Below are 21,270 nucleotides of genomic sequence, written 5' to 3' on the forward strand. Positions count from 1 at the left end.
TCCATTAAGCATTTTTGAAGGTTTTCTAAAGAGCTTTTTTTTTCTTTTCATAACACAGTCTGACTCAAACCCTAATGCAATCCAGAAGAGATCAATTGAGATTTTTTTTTTGCTTTCATACTGTTTTTGAGTTTCTTGAATTTTTCTGAACATAAATGACTTTTGTTCAAATAAACAGCAACATAAATAATAGATGGTGTTACAAAAGCAACTAACCACAGCAAAATGAGAGAGAAGCAAGGTATATGAACTTGCATACTATAACCAATTGTGAATGTGTTTTTATGTTAACTGCTTTACAAAATATGCCGTTAATAAGAGTTGCTATCTCTGTTGTGTGGTTCTCTCACACACACATGCACACGAATGCTTCCATGCACTGAAGCAGAAAAAGTGCAGGGTCGGTCAAGAGGAGACTAAGTTGGCTTGAAAAGTTAAAAAACAGGATTCTCATTGCTTAATGACCTCTTCTGCCCCCTGGTGTTCAAATAACATCAGACTGCTGGAGACTCACTAAAGAGAGATACTGTCTTAAGGGGAGATTCACATTGTTCTTTTTTTATTCTTCTGGATGCAGAGCATTCACATTCCTTGGCATGGGCCCTTAATTTAAATGCATTTACAGAATGAATATAAAATTTTGACCAAGTTCACCTGGAGTTCAGCCCAGAATTGGCTCTGGCTAATTCAATCTCATAGCACAGCCAAATAGGCATAACATACTAAAACTCATTCTCCTTTTTACGTATCTATTCTTATTTCCCCTTTACACATTGAACTTATAAGGGACATATTGAATTGATAATCCATTCCTTTCTTTTTCATGCACAGGCGCAGTTAATGACTAGTGACCTATGACCATTATAAAAGAAAATTTAAAACATTTTAAAGCTCTTCTAAATTTTGTAAATATTAAAATATTAACATGTAAATATAACATAATATAAAATAATATTAAAGTACTGAAAGCACTTACAAGATTACTTTTCCTTAAGTCAAGTCATAGTACACTGCCAAACAAAGGCAAAATACAATACCTACACCAACACTGAAACAGATTTTAAAAAAAGTATTTTTCATTGAATTTTGAGTAAATGTGTAGTTGCTATGTTTTGCCTTTGCATGGCAGTACAATGAGCAAGTCACATTTGAGTTTTGCCGCTTTCCATCTCACTAAACAAATAAAGTCTGCATTTGTGGTGTTATCACAACAACAACAAAAACTCACAAAAATAATCTTTTTTCCAGTGTGTCAACAGAAGATACTGAGAATAGATATTATCAATCTCTAACTGTAGTGCCCAACATAAATGAAGACGGCAGAAAACAGCTTAAATGTGAAGTGGGAATGACATTGCAGGGATAGTTACTAAATGAAAAATAAATGTTCTGTCACCATTTACTCACACTTATGTTGTTCTAAACCTATATGGCTTTCTTTCATCTGTGGAACACAAAAGGAATGTCTGAACAGAATTTCTGAGCAGATTTCTTCGCACTGAATGTGGATGAGGACCCAGGAATGGCAAACCTTTCAATAACTTTGAGTGAGGACTGAATTTTCAGTCATTATCAAATGAAAATCTGGCCTTGAAAATCTTGTGTGGACATGTGCGGTCACCTTTTGCTCTCACTTTATGGAAAAGAGCAGCTTAGACATTCTGCTAAACATCTCCTTTTGTGTTCCACAGAAGAAGGTCAGTCACACAGGTTTCAAAAGACATGAGGATAAATAATTGCCTAAATAATATAATTTTTAGTTTTTGAAAGAACTGTTTTAAAGTCACTGAATTTCCTACTGTTGAGCAAACAGACAAAAAAATTTTGTTATCCTTTTTATTATCCAGATATACAAATTGTTTGTCTTTAACTGATATTGACAATACCAATATTTGTCAAAGTTACATAGTAACTTAATGTAAATACAAAGTATTTACATTAAACCATAGTCATAGTCAGTTTCTCTGAAACTTTAATTAGACTGCCTTCAATGGAAAAGGTTCGAATTCTTGGATATTTTAAGCAGATTCACTAACCTTGAGCAGAATTTACCAACTAGGTTCAATCAAAACTTTCTAAATTGATATTCGAGGAAGACTGTAATTCAGTCTGACCCTCCCTCATCTTCACATTAATAAGAGTTTGTTTCAGACATATTCTTTTGAGGGGAGTTCCTTTGCAGTTGTCTACATCTGCAGTTGTTCTCTTTTACCAGTAGATGGCATCAACAGTTAAAAGAGAAGAAGCCTGCTGACACTTCTGTCATGTAAAGAGTGGAGCCTCTGCTAAAGAGGGAGAAACCCTGATGACCTGCTATGTTTGATTTTTATGGAAAAAGAAAATAATAATGCTAACTAAAAAATGTAAAGGTGTCACTCACATACTCCACAGCTCTAACAGCCTGAATGTATATGGTGGCGTTATTAAACTAGGTTTTGTCTACATTTATCGAGCACGCACACACAGAAGTTAAAAAACTTCACTATATGCTGTGCACAATACTGCAACTGCAAGCCTCCTATTATCACAGAATGTCTGCAGTTTACCTTAAACAGTAATAGTTGTAAAAACAAGAACGTTTTTAAATCTCACTGATTAAAGATGTTTGCATCATGATTTGTCATTTAGCAAAATCATGCTAAAGAGACTGTACTAGGTTGCTACAGAAATCTGGATTTAACCCTTGATTCATGGATTCAAAAAACCCAGAAATCAAAAGAATTAAAAAACAATCCAAAGAACACCACAATAGCATGCACACAGATGTCAGCTAAAAATAATTCCTCTTAAATACAGTGCAAATAATAATAGCAAGTTATAAGTGTGCTGTGCTATATATTTATTTAAAACAAATGCCATTTTGTGTGATTAAAACGTATCAATGACATTACATTAGATTACAAATTATGTATGGCTTTTTCTGGGGCGTTTGTACTGTACTGCAGCATCTTCCTTCAACCTCTTCAATCTGTAAAGAATAAAACTGATACATCAGTTAGCAGAGTAACAGCACATACAATTCTTTAGAATCTATAGTAATCAACATATAGTTTTCTGCACCCATGTAAATTTTAACAATAAAAAGGAATATGAAGAATTACACATTTTTGCCTAAACAAAGTTTACAGTGTATTTTAGGAAAAAATAGAAACATTTGTAATGATTAGCTACAATAGAATCACAACAAGAGCAAATCTCAACTGCTTGATTAAACCCAGATTTAATCTGCTAAATGCAACAAAACATGAAGATATTATGATATAATAAAGGTTAACATCATGAATTTTTGTAAAGATACTTCGAACCAATTTGTATTTTGAAAAGCGCTATATTTGACTTGACTTGAACAATCATTATGCTCAGGTAGCGTATCAATAGATTGGTTAGCCTACATTTTGGTTCCTCTTCCCCAATATTCAAACACAATCAGTACCATTTAATGCATATCTATAGAATCTGAGTGTGAGGAGATTCTTCACATTCATACAAAACGCTCACAGGCATAAAGCGAGCTTCTGTCAGCATCAACACGCAGACACAGTGAAGGATACCATTTCATAAAGGGAGTGGCCGATGCATTTCATTAATGAAATAATGCTTCGTGAGGAGCACATGGTTGATGTTGGCGTTTTTCGGTCGTGGTGCAGCACACAGCGCTCACGTGCAGCCTGCTGGGTTTCGGTCATGAAAAAATATATATATTTTTTTTTTATATCCGATTTTATGTGAATCCACATCGATAGCATCAAATATGCGTTACACTGGAGCAGAATGAATGAATCAATGAATGAATGAATCTGGAATGAGTGAATGGCTGCGTTCGACCTATGGTTGAGGCTATGGAGAAGATTGTAATGGTGATCAAACCATTGGTAATGGGGATCATAAATATTTCCAAATCAAGTGTTTGTTTGCAGAAAAAAAAATGCGCTTATATGATCAATATGCATGTAGCACTTAAAAAAAACTATGACAGAGACACTATTTCCTTGTTTTGTACGCTTTCTTTAGCAGAGCTCCCCACTAAACACGCGAGGACTCACGAGCTCTCCAGACAGATGACTGCTCGCGCTCGGCACTTTCTATTTTTGTCCTCGTGGCGCTGTTTCTGCTCTTACTACCATTTTTTGATTGCGGGCGGGAATAAAACAAACCAGAGAACACTCTCCTCTGCTCTGTCCCTCACTTTGATATTTATGTAACCTTGCCCGCTCCTTAAAATAGTCGTAAAGTCGTACCTGCTCGCGCGCCACTCGTCCTTGAGAGCTTTAACGCTCTGAAGAAGAAAAGGAGGAAGGAGAAAAAGAGGAGGAAGAACAATAAAAAGAAGAAGACAATGTAGGGGGAGGGTGCGAATCAGAATATTATGGATTGATACAAATAGTCGCTCGCGCCAACCCTCAGCCAGAGTTGAATTAATGTGTTACTATTTTTGGAACGCCTGTGTTTCCAGGGGAAACCTAATGACGCAATGACGTCAATGCAGGTCAACAGCAGACTGGAGGAATTGAGCGCTTCCATTAGATTTTGCAGTATTTTCCAGAAACGCGGAAAGGACAAAATGGATTAGTTTAAAATGTACTAAAACACAACAGAGTGTCATTTGAAAACATTAAAGATCAATGTAAGAGGAGCACGTTCGAATTTATTGGAATTATTTTTACAAAAAGCAAAAGAAAAAAGATCTCGTCTTCCTTGAAGCATCGCTCACACGGTAAGTCTGACATGTATTTTCTTTTACCGCTCACGGAACCGCGTTGCCTTGTGTCGTCCCCTTTAATGGGGCTTGGTAGAAGCATTAGTAATGTATTTCTGACTTTTGACAGACAGTCTAATGCATGTTCTGTCTTCATCTGTAAACTCAACACATGGAGAAAACACCCTGTTTCAGATGGTCTCTATGGAGCGGGTTATAAGCGCCTATAAATGAGCTATAACGCGCGTGCTTCGCCCTGCGTCCCTTTACGCGCTTTTAAAAACCATATAGAGCAATTACAACTGTTGAAATGTGCATAATTTCGTAGTCCTGACTTATTTTTTGCTTGGAATCGTCTAAAATACTTCCAATTATTTAATTATGTTTTTCAAATGCTGACTCGTGACTGAATGTGGTGTGGAACAGGCGCCTACGAGTATGCCTGGGAAAATACAACGCAAACACACCGTCCGATTCGTAAATGCTTTTATATGCTTTATAAACAGCTAAAGGTGTGGGCCAGTGGCATGTATAGAACTGAAATTATTAGACAATCATATCTACTTCCATAAACACGAACACGGTTTATGAATGGTACTACACCAACCCGACTAGGGTAGCGCAAAAGCATTAGCAACAAGTACTATGGGATTGTATTATAAATGTTCCTATTTTGTGCAACATACTTGATTAAATGTAACCATTCTTACAAACATGCATGGGAAGCAAACACCTTTGCAATAAAAGAGAATATTACACACATGCACACACCCCTAAAACAACTACACTTATACACACAGAGAAGATAAAGAAGGAGACACCCAATCAAAAAAGTGATTTTAATATTCTCATTTTTGAATAAGTTAAATTTTATGTTCCAGATTACAAGCACCTGTTTGTATCATCGGTGTGACGAAACCCCCTTCTTTCCCTATCTCTTCCACAAACTGTGGGTGTGTGCAGCACAGGGCGTTCACCGCGGCGGGTGGGTTTCAGCACCGTGGACAGCAGCCCGTTCAGCACAACGGACAGCACCAGTTTAATTAGCACGCCTCCTTCAATCAACCCGAATACACCACGTTTGCCTTGCGTTTCTTCATACGCACGTATGTAGTGTTTCATCTCTCAGTGATGGTCATTTACACACAAGACACGATATACTATCTGAACATGTAGACAAACACGGATTAAAATGATTTTAAGTCTTGGATAAAGGCCCATTAGATATGGGGTGGTTGATATGCTAGACAAAAAACCCGCTAAAGTCGTTAAAAGGAATTGTGGCAGAGGCGCAATCAGAAAAGGGAGGAGAGCGCGCATGGGAGGGCGACACTTTTACACATATGACGCATTTAGTGAGGTAAGCCTAACGGGTGCCTACGTCATCTACTCCGCTGGACCCCAACCATCTTTGGCCCGGTAACAAATAAGACACAGAATACAATGCTGAGATGCTACAAAGGATCGGATTAAAGGGCGTTTCAAATTCGTTACCTGACGGTCTCGGTGCATTTTGCTTTATTTGAACTTGCGCAAATGGGAAAAATGACAGTGATGAATATGGGCTGCAGGAATTGGTTTCTTACACTATGCGCGAGAACGAGGTGCGTAGTTGTTTTAAGTGGACTGACGCGTGAAGTTTGGGCTGCACGTCATAAACGCAACAACCGACCCACAGAAACAAAAATTGTTGGCAATTTAGAGCACAATCAAAGAGCGCAAGAAACTGACAAGTAATGACGCTCATTCTGTGCAGTTTAATCATTTACATTGTGTAATTGTAGTAGTTTAAATTAAAGCCTTTCCTGTTTCAAATTGTTAGCCTATCATGATATAGACAGATAAATATGTGTATGTGTGTGTTCATTGTTGTTTTTGAGAAATATTTTCTTAATGAAAGAAGGCTGACATTCACATTTCATTCTCTCTCCCTCCCTTTCCCTTTCTCCCTTTCTCTGTTCAGATATACGAAGCTGATATCCAGGTCCCTGTCTTGTCCTTTTCAGGTCTTTTTGCGGTCTGGGCTTGCTGTTCCTTGAACGAGTAGCCAGGAAGCCCTTACCCCAAAAAGTATCTGCAGAGGACCACATCATCTTAACAAATATATCAAGCTCTCAAAATTTCCATCAAAACCCAGATTACTGAAAAAACTGCTTTTTTTTGCATAGCATAGTTTTGTTGTTCTTGTTGTTTTGAAAAAAGAAACAGTTGGTGATCCACGTTTAATAACAAATTAACCTTAAGGATTTCTAAAACAGCCATAAACATCATGGTACAGTATTTTGCATAGATCCAGCAACACATTTTGTTCTGGAAGATTTACAGACCATGTACGTTTTAATATAATAATTTGTCTTTCTATCTAAAATAAACTAAAATCCTGTCTTAAATAAAAAATTTTTAAAAAAACAGTAGGTGAAGGAGAACTGAAACAGAACCAGAAATTAAGGCACAGCCCTCGCCACAAATGTGACGCACAACATGAACTGTGATGCATTTAGCATCCTCAATCTGAAAACAACCATATCTTAACTTTTACTTGTTGGTCAGAGTAATTGATACTGCTCAATTAGATTATATTAATGTATAGTAATTGAAAGATGTAAGAAATCAGTTCAAATTAAATAAGGCCTTTTTTTTTTTGGTCCCACTTTATATTAGGTGGCCCTTAAGTACTATGTACTTTCATCAAAAAATAAGTACAGTGTACTTATTGTGTTCATATTGTGTATAAATTGTGGTATGGGTAGGCTTAAGGGTGGGTTAAGGTATAAGGGATGGGTCAACAGTGTAGTTAAAAATGTAATTACAAATGTATTTGCATGCAGGTATTTTTTATATAAGTACAATCTAAAAACATGTATGTACACAATAAGTGCATTGTATCAAATGATTAATTTAAATGTAAGTACATAGTAAGGCCACCTAATATAAAGTGGGACCTTTTTTTTTCTCAAAAAGTGTAATAAAATGGACCATTCCATCCATATTGATCAATACTGCACTAGTTTCTTAAACATAAAACAGTACATTAATATATAGAGTATATCACATATTTAGTTTTTCAGTTGCAATTTACTGTTTGTAAACTCTATGTAAAAAAAAAAAAAAAAAAGACATTTATTAGCCTATAAAACCTTTGAGAAGATTAATAAAAGTGCTATGTTCATTTTAACATTTCTGTTCTATGGATGGAGAAACAGTAATCACATAATCCATTACCTTTCTCCTTCCTTTACAATTTGATTCTGTTTTATAAATTATCCTATATATTCTATTAAAAATGACTGTCATTCATATAATGTATTATATAATACAATATAGAAAAGTACTGAAAAGACAAAAAACGCACAGAAGAAAAAGCTTAAATGGGTCATAAAGACCTTATATAAATGGCAGCTTCTCTCTTTTGGTGCCTATGACAGCCGTAAGATATGACAGTTGGGTATTCAGCCAGGTCCATGGGCATCTTGCTATTGTGCTTTTTCGCCAAGAGCATTTATCCCCATAACTTCCTGCCCATTTACTGGGACACCAACTGAGTGCTTTGGTCATGTGACTCTACTGTCCGCAGGCCTTTCCGTTGTCTCCGTTCTTCTCTGGGAGATCGTGCACTTCACAAAAAGGGAGACCATATGCTTGACAGTCTGTTTAAATAAGGTTCACCCAAATTAAGATTTAATAAATATAGGTATCAAATCTCCAATTAGCAGGAGAGTGTCAGAGAAACCTGTAAACTCATAAAGACAAGATTTATGACATTACATCAAATTGAGAATTTAGAGAATGTAATCTTTTTTCAGTATTTCCTGTTTCCTTTTTTTATATATAAACACATAATCCTTCTAAAGACAATGTGACCCTCATATTGGAGACGGGGTTAGTCCTTTTGAATTATGATCCAAAAACATGGCACACAATTTGTGTCACCATTTAGCCTTGGGAAATGGAGCAGTGCTTCGCCGATGTCATCAGCATAGGACGTACTGTTGTGGAACCACTTTTTGGGTTTCCATGTTGTAACGGACCTAATGAAGTCACTACTGTAGACGTTGTTAGAAGTTTTAAATTTGCTAATAAAGATTTTATTTTAATCAGTTATTGAATTATTCTTTAATAATGGTATTTTGTTTTAAATGTAACCAAAAGTTGTAATTAAAACATTGACGTTTGGTGTATTTCAGTGTTGTGTGAATCTTTCCTGCATTCTTATCTCTCTCGCTGTGTGGACCTCACAGTGTCAAGTACACTTTTAGGTATTTACAAGAAAAATTCTGAAATGAAATGTTTTGTTATAATACTGGTTCTCGTTAGAAATAAATCACAATGACTATGTGTGCTTAAACCACACAAACTAGCAGAATCCAACAAGCCCAGGATGCCAATCTCCGCAATTAGAGCACAAAAACAGGACACACAACCTACGCTTTCTGGCCAAATGATGATCAAACTGTCATTTCGTTGTTGCATTGCTTATTTGTAAGTTGACTGGGATGAAAGCATCTGCTAAATGAATAAATGTGATGCAAAGGTTGCAGGTAGACACTCATAACTGTCTTATATCCTGCCCTTCTTATGAACAAAAATAGAGAAACATTTAGTTCATATTGGACAATTCAGTCTACATTTTCTTTTTTATGAGGGAATATCCTTTCTCTCTGTTCTACTATTCCCTCCCACTCTCTTGACTCATTTGTATTTACCCTGATCTTCTGGTTTCTCTCTCGTATTTGAAACCTGACTCAGTGAAACCTCCTACAGGTCAAATTGAGCAGTGCGCTCACATTTTCATTTCAAGAGAAACCAACTGCAATAATTGAAACTAAGGGAGAGCTTACTGGTCAGTTTTTATCCTCTAAGTTATAATAATTTCTCTTCTCATCAAACAGTGAGGTTTTTCCCACTTTTTAAACCCACCATTTTTAAAATGAGCCAAATGGATGAAATACACTAAACTTTTTTGCTCGAATAATCAAAGAAAAAAGTTAAAAATAAATATATAGTTTGATCTAAGAGTTGGTAGAGATTTGTCTTTGCTTCAGTTTCTATTTAATTAATTACAATTTACTTGTATAGCACTTTTCATAGCTCTGCAGGCTCAGTTCTATTATGTACCGAAAAAAGTACAATATACCCATAAATAAGTGTTCATCCATCAAAGGTGCAGTTGCAGGAAAAAGTATGTAACCTCCTGTTTTCAAAATTTGATCTGATCTTCACAAAAATAGACAAACAATCTGCCTAAACAGATATCTTGGCAAATTTGTATATTTGCTGACCTATTCAGGAGATTCTCTAGAGCAGTGCGATGCTGTGATATTTTACAAATGCTGGAGGTGACCACACTTGATGAAATCAGTACATGCAATCATACTGTGAGCCAGTGTTTAGCACTCAACTACTTTGTGCAGCAGTATTGTGAAATACATCAACAACAATGGCAATAAAAATGAATGCATTTGGAATAAATAAAACCAGTTTCATTCTGATTATTCTTTGCTGTTAAATACAGGATGCATCCTTCATGCCGAATCCCATGCACACTTAGGTGTCCATATTTGGAGAGTTTTACATATCCTGCTTTCATCATGCAGCACATGATTTCCAGATAAGACCCTCCTTCACCCCCCACCCCCAACAGAATGGTTTTGCAAAGTTTGGTTGGGACAAAAGTAGGCTGTATCCCTGATCAGTGCTGATCTGGAAATTATACGCAGAAATATTTCTCGGTGTCTGCCACTTAATCATAAACAGATGGAAATCCTGGACAAAGTGCAAGTCATGATAACTGTATCCAAGCTGACTGAGCAGAATCAAACCAAATACATAAACAGACTCTTAATCCTCGAGAAACAATATCACATGACCCACAAGACCACATGATTTATGAAAAACCAAAAATAATATCTTCATGAGTTATTCCACCATTTTCCCCCAATGACATAATGAGCATTTCTGTTGTAGAAAACACCCAAGGAGGAGGAAACATGCACCAGTGGATTTTATGTGAATACCTTTCTAATGATTCTTTTTTTCTACAATTTCTACTCATTAAAGAATATCTAACAGACTATTAAATACAGGAAATTGCTGTTTTCCCACTGTTTTTGCTGGCTCATGTTCTTTAACAGTTTATTCGCACAGTAATGATGACCAAAGGAAGCTGTGACGATTAAAATCCTCAGGCTTTTATGAATGATGCTATAAATCTGTGTCAGTCTCCCGAACTGCCGTCAGATTGGATATCTGGGATTAACCTCTGACAGTAAATTTGGGAAAAGGACAGGAAATGAATATGCGTCACATTAAAATTGAAAAGAAAAAAAAACAAGCAGAGGTTTAATGAACTGTCAGTTTACGGGAAGAGCAAATATGTCAGTCAGAGTTGAACATGTGCATAAACCTTTCCATATTTAAGGATAATAGAATAAACTATGAAACAACTGAAATGAAAACATGCATGAGAATTATGTAGTGACCAAAAAATCATCTAAAAAAATTTTGATTAAATACATTTCAAAAAATAAAATCACGAGGTGCTTAATGTTGGCTGCTTTTCCTTTAGCTCATCCATTTAAGAATAAAATCTTAGTTTTGTAAATAAATTTAGGCACATTTGTCTACAAAACCAACTACAAAAATTTGTGCTCAAATCAAAATGTTTAAGATCATGAGACACATTAATTAATTTGTTTTATGTTTGATCAGTAGCATTTGTATGTCTATGTAGCACATACAGTATGTGTGTGCAAACACACACAACATTCTGTATTTCAGATCCAAGAGTGTATCACATCCATTGATTCCATCTCTTACACATTACTGGATCTCAATGTAGCGTGAATTAATGTGTGATCAAACTGACAGTGTCTGAGAGCATGAAGGGGCCAAATGGACTACCAGTAAGTGAAAACAAAAGGTCAGAGCTGGATCTCAAATCCTCATTATCACACACAGAGACTCTAAAAGCATGTGGCATGTGGTTACGTGCGAGTCTGAGTGAGTGTGCCAATGAGTTTGTGATTAAAACATGAATTAGCATTAACCTATCAAATTATTTCTTCAGTAACTAAACCAAAAAGACAAAACAGTTGACATGAAATTCTGTAGAATTTTATCTGAATAGAAAATAAATACATATTGCAATGAACAAAACCAATTAGGGTTTACGGTAACAGTGCTGGAACTGACACAAAGCCTTTTGTTTGGCAAAAAGTCTGTCAAGTCACTGTTTTCTTTGGGAGATAATCGGCTGAATCACACAGGGTCCCGACTAGAGTCACATTAAGAGCCCATAGAATCAAAACTGGAATTGTGTGGCTTTTGCTCCATGTCTGGTAGCATTGAGGTCGTCTCTGTACACCTATAATATGATATCTTTTAACAGAAGTATGTATTAAAGCTGTCTTACTTTTCTGGGAAAACAAACCAAAAATATTGATAAAGTATCTTGAACTCACTTGAACTTGAACTCACTTGAAAAAAAAAAAAAATTAAATATTTTTAAAAATTTTAAAATTAGGAAACATGTCAATTGAGGGAAGAAAATGTCTCGGGGAACGAGACACTGCGTCCTGAGACAATTTGGGGAACGCCTCCATGTGACTGGTACCTGAAGCAACCGAAGGATGCCTAGAGAACATGTCATCCACTTCTTCGTCTGAAGGGACTGAACAGGCAACCCAGAGGCATGGCTATGAGATGCAGTGTCTTGTTCCCTGTTCTTAGGGAACCAGGGTTACAGTCATAATCTGAGACGTTCCCTTTCGAGAGGGAACTCGCACTGCATCCTTTTTCTGGTCACACACTAGGCTGTTAGTGACAGTATTCCCTACGGCCACTGCCCAAGCTACACACCTCAATGAAAAAGTGCCTTCGTAAAGTAACGGAAGGACTTGTCAAAGGCCGCTCAAGGGCTTGGAACCAGCACCTTCACTGGGAGGGGGTTCTTTTAAGAGAATATGGCCAGGGGCCAAAAGGAGCCTTGGCCAGTCACTTTTAGGCGGACATAGTGTCAACCCCCAGAGCCACCTGGGAGGCTAACCTGGTCTGACTTGTGACCTAGTCTAGCCAACAACCTGTCTGTTTCCTAAACAGAGTCTCTTACCATACTTACCTCATGAGAGGCAACCAGATGAGAGGGACTGCAGAAGAGGCAGTAACCAGCTCACACCGGACAAAGAGACGGGCATCCTTGGGAGCAGGACTCAGCAAAGTGCTTTCTAAACCCTTACAAATGAGGGGAGATACTCTGCTCGACCCTGGACCAACAGAGCACTTCTTTTTCATGTGAAGTGAAGAGTCTACCTATTCTATCAAGAGCTGATCTACTGAGTGGGTTCACAAGAATCTCTCGACCTTTCATACCAAAACTCAGGGAGCGAGGCTCTCTATAGGACAATCCTCTCAAACGAGGGAGTACCTACAGCTCTAAAAAGCTGATCTAACAGGGAGGTCTCATGTGATTCCTTCGACCTTCTGACCTGACTCAAGGAGCGAGGTTCTCCACAGAATGACCCTCTAACACAAGGGGAGTACTACCTAGGTTTGACCAAGTAGAGTATCAACCAAGCTCTGGGGCTAGAATCAGGGATGCTCCTGTGGAGCCCGCAACGTGAACTCAGTCTATGTACTTTGGGGAACCAGGACACTCAAACTAGCTAGAAGTGCTAGGAATGTAGTTCGATCCAGAGGATCACCATCAAGGCGGCCCGAGGAGGGCCAACTACTTGGAAACGAGCCTAACAGAGATAGCCACCAGGGGTGTGTAGGCTTGGAATACTCATTCACATTGCTACACAAGCGACGTTCTCAGCATATCACTTTCTACCCTTTAAACAAGGGGAGTACAGAACACATGCAACCACACTGTCGAGGAGGCCTCCATATAGGGCCTACTACTCCAGAATACCACGGGCATGGGCTCGGGGCTAATGCTTGAGCTCTAAGGGAGCGTACTGAACTCCATCCTGAATAGGAGGGAGTACTTAGTTGGCTCGACCTGAGCATCATTGTTGTTGAACACAAAGGGCGCAGAGCCCTGGGAGTGAAGCATTCTTAGAGGACCCTGAACAAGGGGAGTTAATATCAGTTTAACCCAAGACAAAGCTCAAGGGTGGAGGCCTGAACAAATAATGATTCTCGCTCCAAGACAGGTTGCTGTCTGAGCTAAGCTCTGGAGGACTCAACAGGATGAAGTTCCACGAAAGAGGCCTAGGATGGATACAATCAAGGAGCTTTCACAGGAGAGCCTGCTCTAAAAGGCCACAAGCTAGATAATGCTACTAACTAAAGCTCTAGAGAGCAGAGGCTCCAGCATAGTGCTTTTCACTCTATAAATGAGAGGAAGCCTAACAACACTCATTCATGACCTTCCTGGAGCTCAGTGGAGCGGAGGTTTCGGCCTAACAACTCTCTAAGCAAGAGGAGGCCAACTCACTACAGAGGAACTGTCCACCTGGAGCTCTGTGAAGCGGTGGCTTCAGAAAAATGACTCTTTAAATGAGAGGAGGCCCACACACTCACCACAGGGTGATTGTCAGGGTGGCCTTACGATGGGCCAACACTTAGGACATCATCTACCCAGAGCTCAATAAAGCGGCAACTTCGACGTAGTGACTTTCAGACGAGAGGAAGCCAGCTCACTCACCACAGGGTGGTTGTCAAGGCGGCCCACAGAGGGCCGAGCTCTTGAAGTCATGATTTAACTGGAGCTCGGGGGAGCAGAGGCTTCAGCATAGTGCCTCAAAACTCTCTCAGTGAGAGGAAATCACTCCACTAAAGGCCTAAAGAGGGCCATACACTTGAAATCGTGATCTTCTCTGGAGCTCAGTAGAGCAGTGGCTTCAGCTTTTTAGAAAGACCCTCTAAACAAGAGGAGGCCAACTCACTCAAAGGATTGGGGAGACCCGGACTGGCACTTTTTTTTTTTTTTTTTTTTTACAAGATTTCAATGTAGGTCCAGTCTTTCAGCAGGTCGCTTGTGCAGTGCAGCATCACCTGCTGCCACGTATGTCCTGCCATATAAGGGCAGGGCTGGAGCTTTCAAGTCATTGTTTTTGTTTTGTTTTTTAACCACAAGATTGTACGCAAAAGTCTCAAGAGCTCACAGAAGCTGGGGAGTTATGGCTGGAAAGAAACCGTTCGTGTTTCCAAATCTTACATGAGCGGTCTCTGCACTTTGGCTGTGTGACGGCGCGCTCCATAACAACAACTCGTTTTACGCGGGGCAGAGCGGCTACGAGGGCTCGGATGTCTTGCTTTTTTACCCTCAACAGCCATCTCTTGCTCTTTCTGCATGATGACAGCAAAGCACTGTCTAATGATCCTGAGGATGCAAGAGACAACGCATCCTCACTCAGCAAAACACTCTCGTCAGCCGCTGAAGCATGCGAGAGATTAACGTGTCTCAAACTCTTCAGCGAGCTCCCTCTGTGAGCCCTATGATCTCAGTCTCCTTTCCGCCTCAGCATGAGCAGGACCCGAGCTACCAGGCACAGAAGCCTGTCCCTCTTCCTTCGAGAAGAGAGACAAATGAGAGTGGAGCTTCCTCAGCAGGAAATGCTCACAGTGTACGCCAGCAGCTCCCTCAGAAACTGAGCACCTATCAAAGAACACAAAGTCTTGTGTTATCGAGTGTCAAATATTTATGACACGGATCATGTGCACAGCTTGAAACATTTGCTTTAACGGGCCATTTTTACATAGATTTGAACAGCATGCTTCAAATAAAACAGTCCCTGAAGACGAAAAGAGGATGACATGTTCTCTAGGCACCCCTTGTATACTTTCTGGTCGTACTAGTATGATGTCATAGGCTGTCGCCAGCCAATAGGATTGCGATCTCAGTGAATTCATATGATTCATGGGTTCATAGAGATTGCCCCCAGCGCTGAACCATTGAAATTTCGAAACGTTTCAAAACAGTTATGACGTAACGAAGCCTCGTTTACTGAAATCACGTGACTTTGGCAGTTTGAAACACGCTCCGAACCACTGATTCGAAACAAAAGATTCGTAAAGGTTTCGAAGCTTCATGAAGCAGTGTTTTGAAAGCACCCATCACTACCTTGCCCTATATGTTTCGTACCAGCTCGTTCTGTGTGCGTGAGAACTGTTTACTCCTGCTGACATTCCCATGTGCACTGCAGAGACGTGGTCGATATTTTACAAAGGTGGCGCTGTTGCGCGTTCTACAGGCTTGTGCAACAGCGCTTCAAACTGTTTCAAAGTGATTCTCAATCAATGAATAGCGCACATTTATGCCAAGCGATTACTAATAAACTCGAGTTGATGAATTATGACAATGTCTCTGGCCTTTATATATGTTTTAGAGACGGTTGAAGGAATGCATATTTTATCTCTCTCATATGAGAATCAGCCCGCAATAGTATAGACATTTCAAAATAAGAGTCCCTGTGTATTTCGGGCTTGTTTATAATTAAAAGTCACATGCTACGTTTTTTTTTCTTCTGGGCATTATTGGTATTTTGGTTACACAATAAGTTGTATTTAAATTCATTTCCAATAATTCATAGTAAACTATTGTAGTATCTGGCTCCCCCACAGGAAGAAAAGACTAAGAACATTTGACACATATTATTCAATATATAGATTTTACTAGTATCAGTAAAATCTGTGTCCCATTCACTTAGAGAGTGACAAAGCAAAGAGAACTCTATCATTTAAATGCTGTAATTTTGTATTTTGCTGTAGCCTAATTTACAATGCATAATAATGCATAATATTAGTATGTAATTAAATGTAATAGTAGCCTATGCAATTAAAATGAATTTCAGTAAATAAAAATATTGTTAAATATCACACATTATTTGTTATTTTTCACATGTAGTAAACCATTTTTGTGCCATGGGTAATAGGAGGATTTTCCACCCGGCTAACACCACAAGTATATTTCAAACCTGTGGGAAGCACTGTACTATTTTAAATACTATTACATAAAAAACTACTTGGTATATGTAAGACAATACACTCTTTATTGTGTTTAGCAGAATTGAAAGCCATCTGTGACTATCAGCACATACACTACCTTTAGATTAAAAAAATATCATATTGCAACAATACAGTATTGTATTCAGCTGTAAATATCCACCGTCAAGTCTTTGCTCATCTCTTGAAAAGTAAAACAACTTTCAACTAACATTCAGCTAAAGCAATGTGAAGCCAATGAATGCCAAAGCCTGTAATTTCCAGGAACTTACACTGGAAGCCTTCGGGAATTACATCACAGACACACACGCATACACTCATTCAAACACACGTAAAAGTATTCAGACACAGACGAAAGACGGGAAACACGGATGATCATGAACACACAGTTCAGGGCATTAAAGGAATGTAACACCATTCCAGACAGTTTCCAGAGAATCCATAAAGATCCTTCCACCCAGAAGATCTTTGTCTATTTAATATTTTTGCATCAAATCAAAAAAACAAAACAAAACAAAACAAAAAAAATCTCTAATGGCCATGAGACCTTCGGAAATCATAGCTCAAAAGTAGCAATACAAAAACACTCACTGAGTAATAAATTTGGAAACATGACTAAGTCATGAAGTATGTATGAAATGATATAAAGTCACAAACAGCACATTTTGATCAACATCATGTCCATAAAAACATTCATACATTTATCAGGCGACAACATGCCAAATGCCATTTTGATTTGTAATGTGCTCATCACAAGCCAGCCTTGTTTAATTATTTAAATCTAAATTCTTGTCTGAGACAAGTGTTCTGTAGGAAGTAAACAAGGTATGTCCGAATCTTGTGATTATGTCACATCCCTTCTACTGAGATACCTATATATGATCGATTCTTGAAGGCAGCATAGATGTCCACTATCCTGTGCGTTCGATTCTGTGACAGTTAAAATAAAAATGAATAAAACGGCATCTGAAAGTTGTAGTTGATGAGAAAAATGTATATTTTTGAACAACTAAATTAATTAAATATTAGCTTAGTCATGACCAAAGCTCTCTCTATTTAGTCCTAGATCATTAGACTATCAGAATCCTGTCCGAAATCAGTTTCAGGAGCTACCTGTGCAAATGCTGCCTGCAAAGTCATTGACTGACAGGCCAGGAAGGCAACAAGTCAGCTGCCTAAGCCTTTGGATACAGGCTTTCTTATTGCCCAAGTGTTACAACACAAGGAAGTCACAAGGCCTAGTTTTTCCTCAAGCACTGCAGATTAATTTGAAGTACAGTACTGCATGTTTAGGCCTTGTAACAACACTAAAGATACCATTTTTTCTTTTCAGCTTCTAATATTTGTGGTCATTACTGTGCATCATTTTATCTACAATAAATAATTTAGTGACTTACACTATGCTCAAAAGTCCTTCAATATTTCATAAGCAGTAAATATTAAGTAAAATTGCTGTTAAATGTTGTAATTTTTCCTTTTAGTTCTTTTTCTCCTTGTATAAATGTAGGGCCTTCCATAGAAGAAAAATCTTTAGCCTACTTAGAGTCAATTATAAATAAATGGAAACATGGGGGTGAATACAGAAAACAATACAACATTTGCTGACTGTTTACTAAGATGTTTTCTACCATTTTCTAAAACACGAGATAGAGGACAGTTTCCTAGCAAGACTTTAATATCAAATATATTCTTTCCATGCAATCGTTTTACAAATTAACCCTGAATAACTCGTTAATTTGAATGTGTTTTTCAATAAATAACTTGATTAGTACTACTGAAGCTTTAAATGTTAGATCATTCTGTTTACTGCCTATATATTCAACTTACAGAGACAAATATTTGTGTGAAAACTGATGTTTCAGTGAACAACACTTCAAACATAAACTGAAACCAAACATTTGGGAGGGAAAAGGATGTCAGTATAAAAAAAAGATGACACACTATAAAGGTCTGTGTATAAACATACAAGCCATTACAGAGGGGGAAAAAATCCTCTAATACACAAAAAAAGCCCAGTTGTCATTTAACCACAACTTTACTGGAAGTGTCCTTACCTGGAGCCCCTGGGTATGATGTCTCAGACCAGAACTTGTGGATGGGGTCTTCTACAGGCTTCACGACTACGGTGGACGACAAGGGCAAACCAGAGCAGACCGGTGCAGGGTGATTCACTGGGGCAATGAGTCAATCATCCATGGCTATAAAAGGGAGATTCCTGCTTGAGTTTCTCAATATGCACATCAACACACCAGAGGTAAGCACTCACTCATTCACACAGACGCTCTTGTCCACATGGACATAAAACATCCCAATATGACCTTTATGTCATATGAGACTGATTCAAATATTAATTCTTGTTACAATTTAATTCATTGTTGTACTGTACTTAACAGGGCGACTGTATTTAAGTTTTTTTTTTTTTTTTTTTTTTTTTTTTTGTATATGTAAACAGAAGTTTTTGAGACATTTGGATACTTTAATACTGCATACAATTAAACATGACATATGACAATATGATTTGTTCTTTTGCAGAAAGATGCACTCTTCCCTGATCTTTTCCATCTTAATGGCAGCCCTGGTGGCTGTTAGCATCAGCCGACCCACAGCTACAGAGGACAGGATACGAATCATGGCCCGAACTACCATCAGCCGAATTAAAAAAATCAAGGATGAGGTAAATGTTCTGCAGTGATTTAATCGCCTTCAAGTCACTCCAAACCTGTATGTATACTTTCTTTTTTCTGTGGTACACAAAAGAAGATTTTTGCCCCCCATTGCAGTTTTCCGAGATAAATTTCTCTTGTGTTCCACAGTAGAAAGAGAGTCATACAGGTTTGGAATAATGAGTAAATGATGATAGTCATGTCATTTTGGGGTGAACTATAATTGAAACAGGAGCAAAGCTTGTTTTAATTATCAGCCATTTAAAAACATAATAATAATAATAATAATATTTTATGATTAATATTCTATGTAGCAATGTAAATTCATAGTTTCATCAGTATATTTTTTTTTAAAAAAACAAAAAACAAATTGGAGCTGTTTAAGATTATTTTTGAATGCACTATTTAGTAATTCAATGAGTAGAAAATAATTTCTTTATTTTTAATTTTTGGCATTCAATTCATCTTGATGTTATCATTTCATTTTGGGAGCATATGAGCACAAACTAACTTTGTCTTTGTCTTTTGTGGAAAAAAGAAACTCTTGCACAGTGGGAAATTCAAGTCAAGCTCTGCATTGTCATTGTACAGAAAATTAAATTTAATAATTAAACTATGGGAAGCTTATTTATAAATCTCTAAATCTGTCTCCACAGCACTTCCAGATGTCTCCAGAGATTGATTTTGGCCCTGACATTGACACACCCATTGATGGTCTCACTTCTATTTACGTTCACTTGAGCTACCTGCAGTTGAGATTGCGAGTGCCTCCAGCCCAGCACCTACAGCAGGTCCAAGTGGACTTGGAAACTCTCCTGAGCACGCTGGAGGGACTGGCCACCTCGCAGGGATGCACCCTGCCCAACCCCGAGACCCCAGTGCACAAAGAAGAAGCAGCCTTCCCCGTTACCTCCAACTACCTGTACCTCCTGGAGCTCCAGAGGTACCTGGAAAAGCTTTGCCTGAACATGGACAAACTAAAATGGTGTAAAGACACAGACGTGGCTGAGATGTTTCTATTCTGAAATGTGTAAGCCATGCATCATTCATTCTATGCATCACTCTCAAAAATGCACATGCAAGGAGTAGTTCTCGAAATATTATATTATAACTTATTAGACTTGATTCATACTTCTTGAATTTTCCAATTTGTTTTTTTTTTAATGTCTTTTACACTACGACTTTCTATTTTCTAAGCTATATTTTAATATTTTAGCACATGATGACGTTTTGTAGCACTGAGAAATTTGAACTTGCCTGTAGCTGTTTATTGTATTTTCTATGTTAATTAGACATGAATACAGGAGGATTGTGAAACTGGTAGTATGTTGGGTTTTTTAAAAGAATTTTTAAGACAATAAATTATCTTCACAAAAATCAACACCCTCTACATTCCTTTTTCTTATCTTTGAAACAGAGAAAAAAGTCAATACACAAGTATTAGGTCAGAAAAAGAACTTTATATTATATATTTTAGACTTTATCTGATCAAAATGTGTGATTTTGAAATGTTTTTAAGGTTTACTTGACAATGACTCATACATGTATTATTTGAAAGGATTTCGGTTGCACTTTATTTTACAGTACGTGTACTTACAGTGTACTTACCTATTAAAATACTGAGTAATATAAGGTAACTACAAGGGTTAAGTTTAGGTTTAGGTGTAGGTTCGGGGTTAGTACCTAGTTACTACCCAGTTATTATAATTTCTGTAATAAGTACATATGTACATGGGGAACAGGACTGTAAAATAAAGTGCTACCAGGATTTCTCATAAAACAAGAAGAAGAAGCCCTAACAAGCCCACTTCTTATTTTATATTAAAATGTAAAAAAGACAAAGCATGAGTGAAATAATTTTTTCACAGCAAATGTATACATTTCTTATTGTAATTTTGTTTGGAGTAATATATTTAGTTCTTAAGTTATTTGTGATGATGTGATGCAGTAACATTAGCAATT

General features: G+C 37.6%; 1 protein-coding gene and 1 long non-coding RNA gene across 13 annotated transcripts in view; one reads left to right on the plus strand and one right to left on the minus strand.

The window, feature by feature from the left end:
• Positions 1-18,812, minus strand: part of LOC127511490 (uncharacterized) — a 226,293-nt gene extending 207,481 nt beyond the window's left edge. For 9 of the 12 annotated variants that reach the window (XR_007930031.1, XR_007930041.1, XR_007930030.1 and 6 more), the window contains exon 1: positions 18,700-18,812. This is a non-coding gene — a long non-coding RNA (uncharacterized LOC127511490). The remainder of the gene's footprint in view (positions 1-18,699) is intronic. The other 3 variants (XR_007930036.1, XR_007930037.1, XR_007930038.1) reach the window with 3 other exon arrangements.
• lepb (leptin b) lies at positions 18,776-20,689 on the plus strand. Its single transcript, XM_051892319.1, has 3 exons — positions 18,776-18,899; positions 19,178-19,319; positions 19,965-20,689. Exons 2-3 carry the CDS (start codon positions 19,182-19,184, stop codon positions 20,331-20,333), a joined length of 507 nt encoding a protein of 168 aa, XP_051748279.1. The 5' UTR covers positions 18,776-18,899; positions 19,178-19,181; the 3' UTR covers positions 20,334-20,689.
• Positions 20,690-21,270: the final 581 nt, after the last annotated feature.

This window comes from Ctenopharyngodon idella, chromosome 4 (assembly GCF_019924925.1).
Source record: "Ctenopharyngodon idella isolate HZGC_01 chromosome 4, HZGC01, whole genome shotgun sequence".
In the NCBI taxonomy this organism is placed as follows: Eukaryota; Metazoa; Chordata; class Actinopteri; order Cypriniformes; family Xenocyprididae; genus Ctenopharyngodon; species Ctenopharyngodon idella.

Excerpts from the sequence above, each read along its gene's own strand:
- lepb (XM_051892319.1), top strand. The coding sequence starts at position 19,182 with ATGCACTCTTCCCTGATCTTTTCCATCTTAATGGCAGCCCTGGTGGCT. Across the intron at positions 19,320-19,964 it reads TTAAAAAAATCAAGGATGAG|CACTTCCAGATGTCTCCAGA; the intron begins GTAAATGTTCTG and ends CTGTCTCCACAG.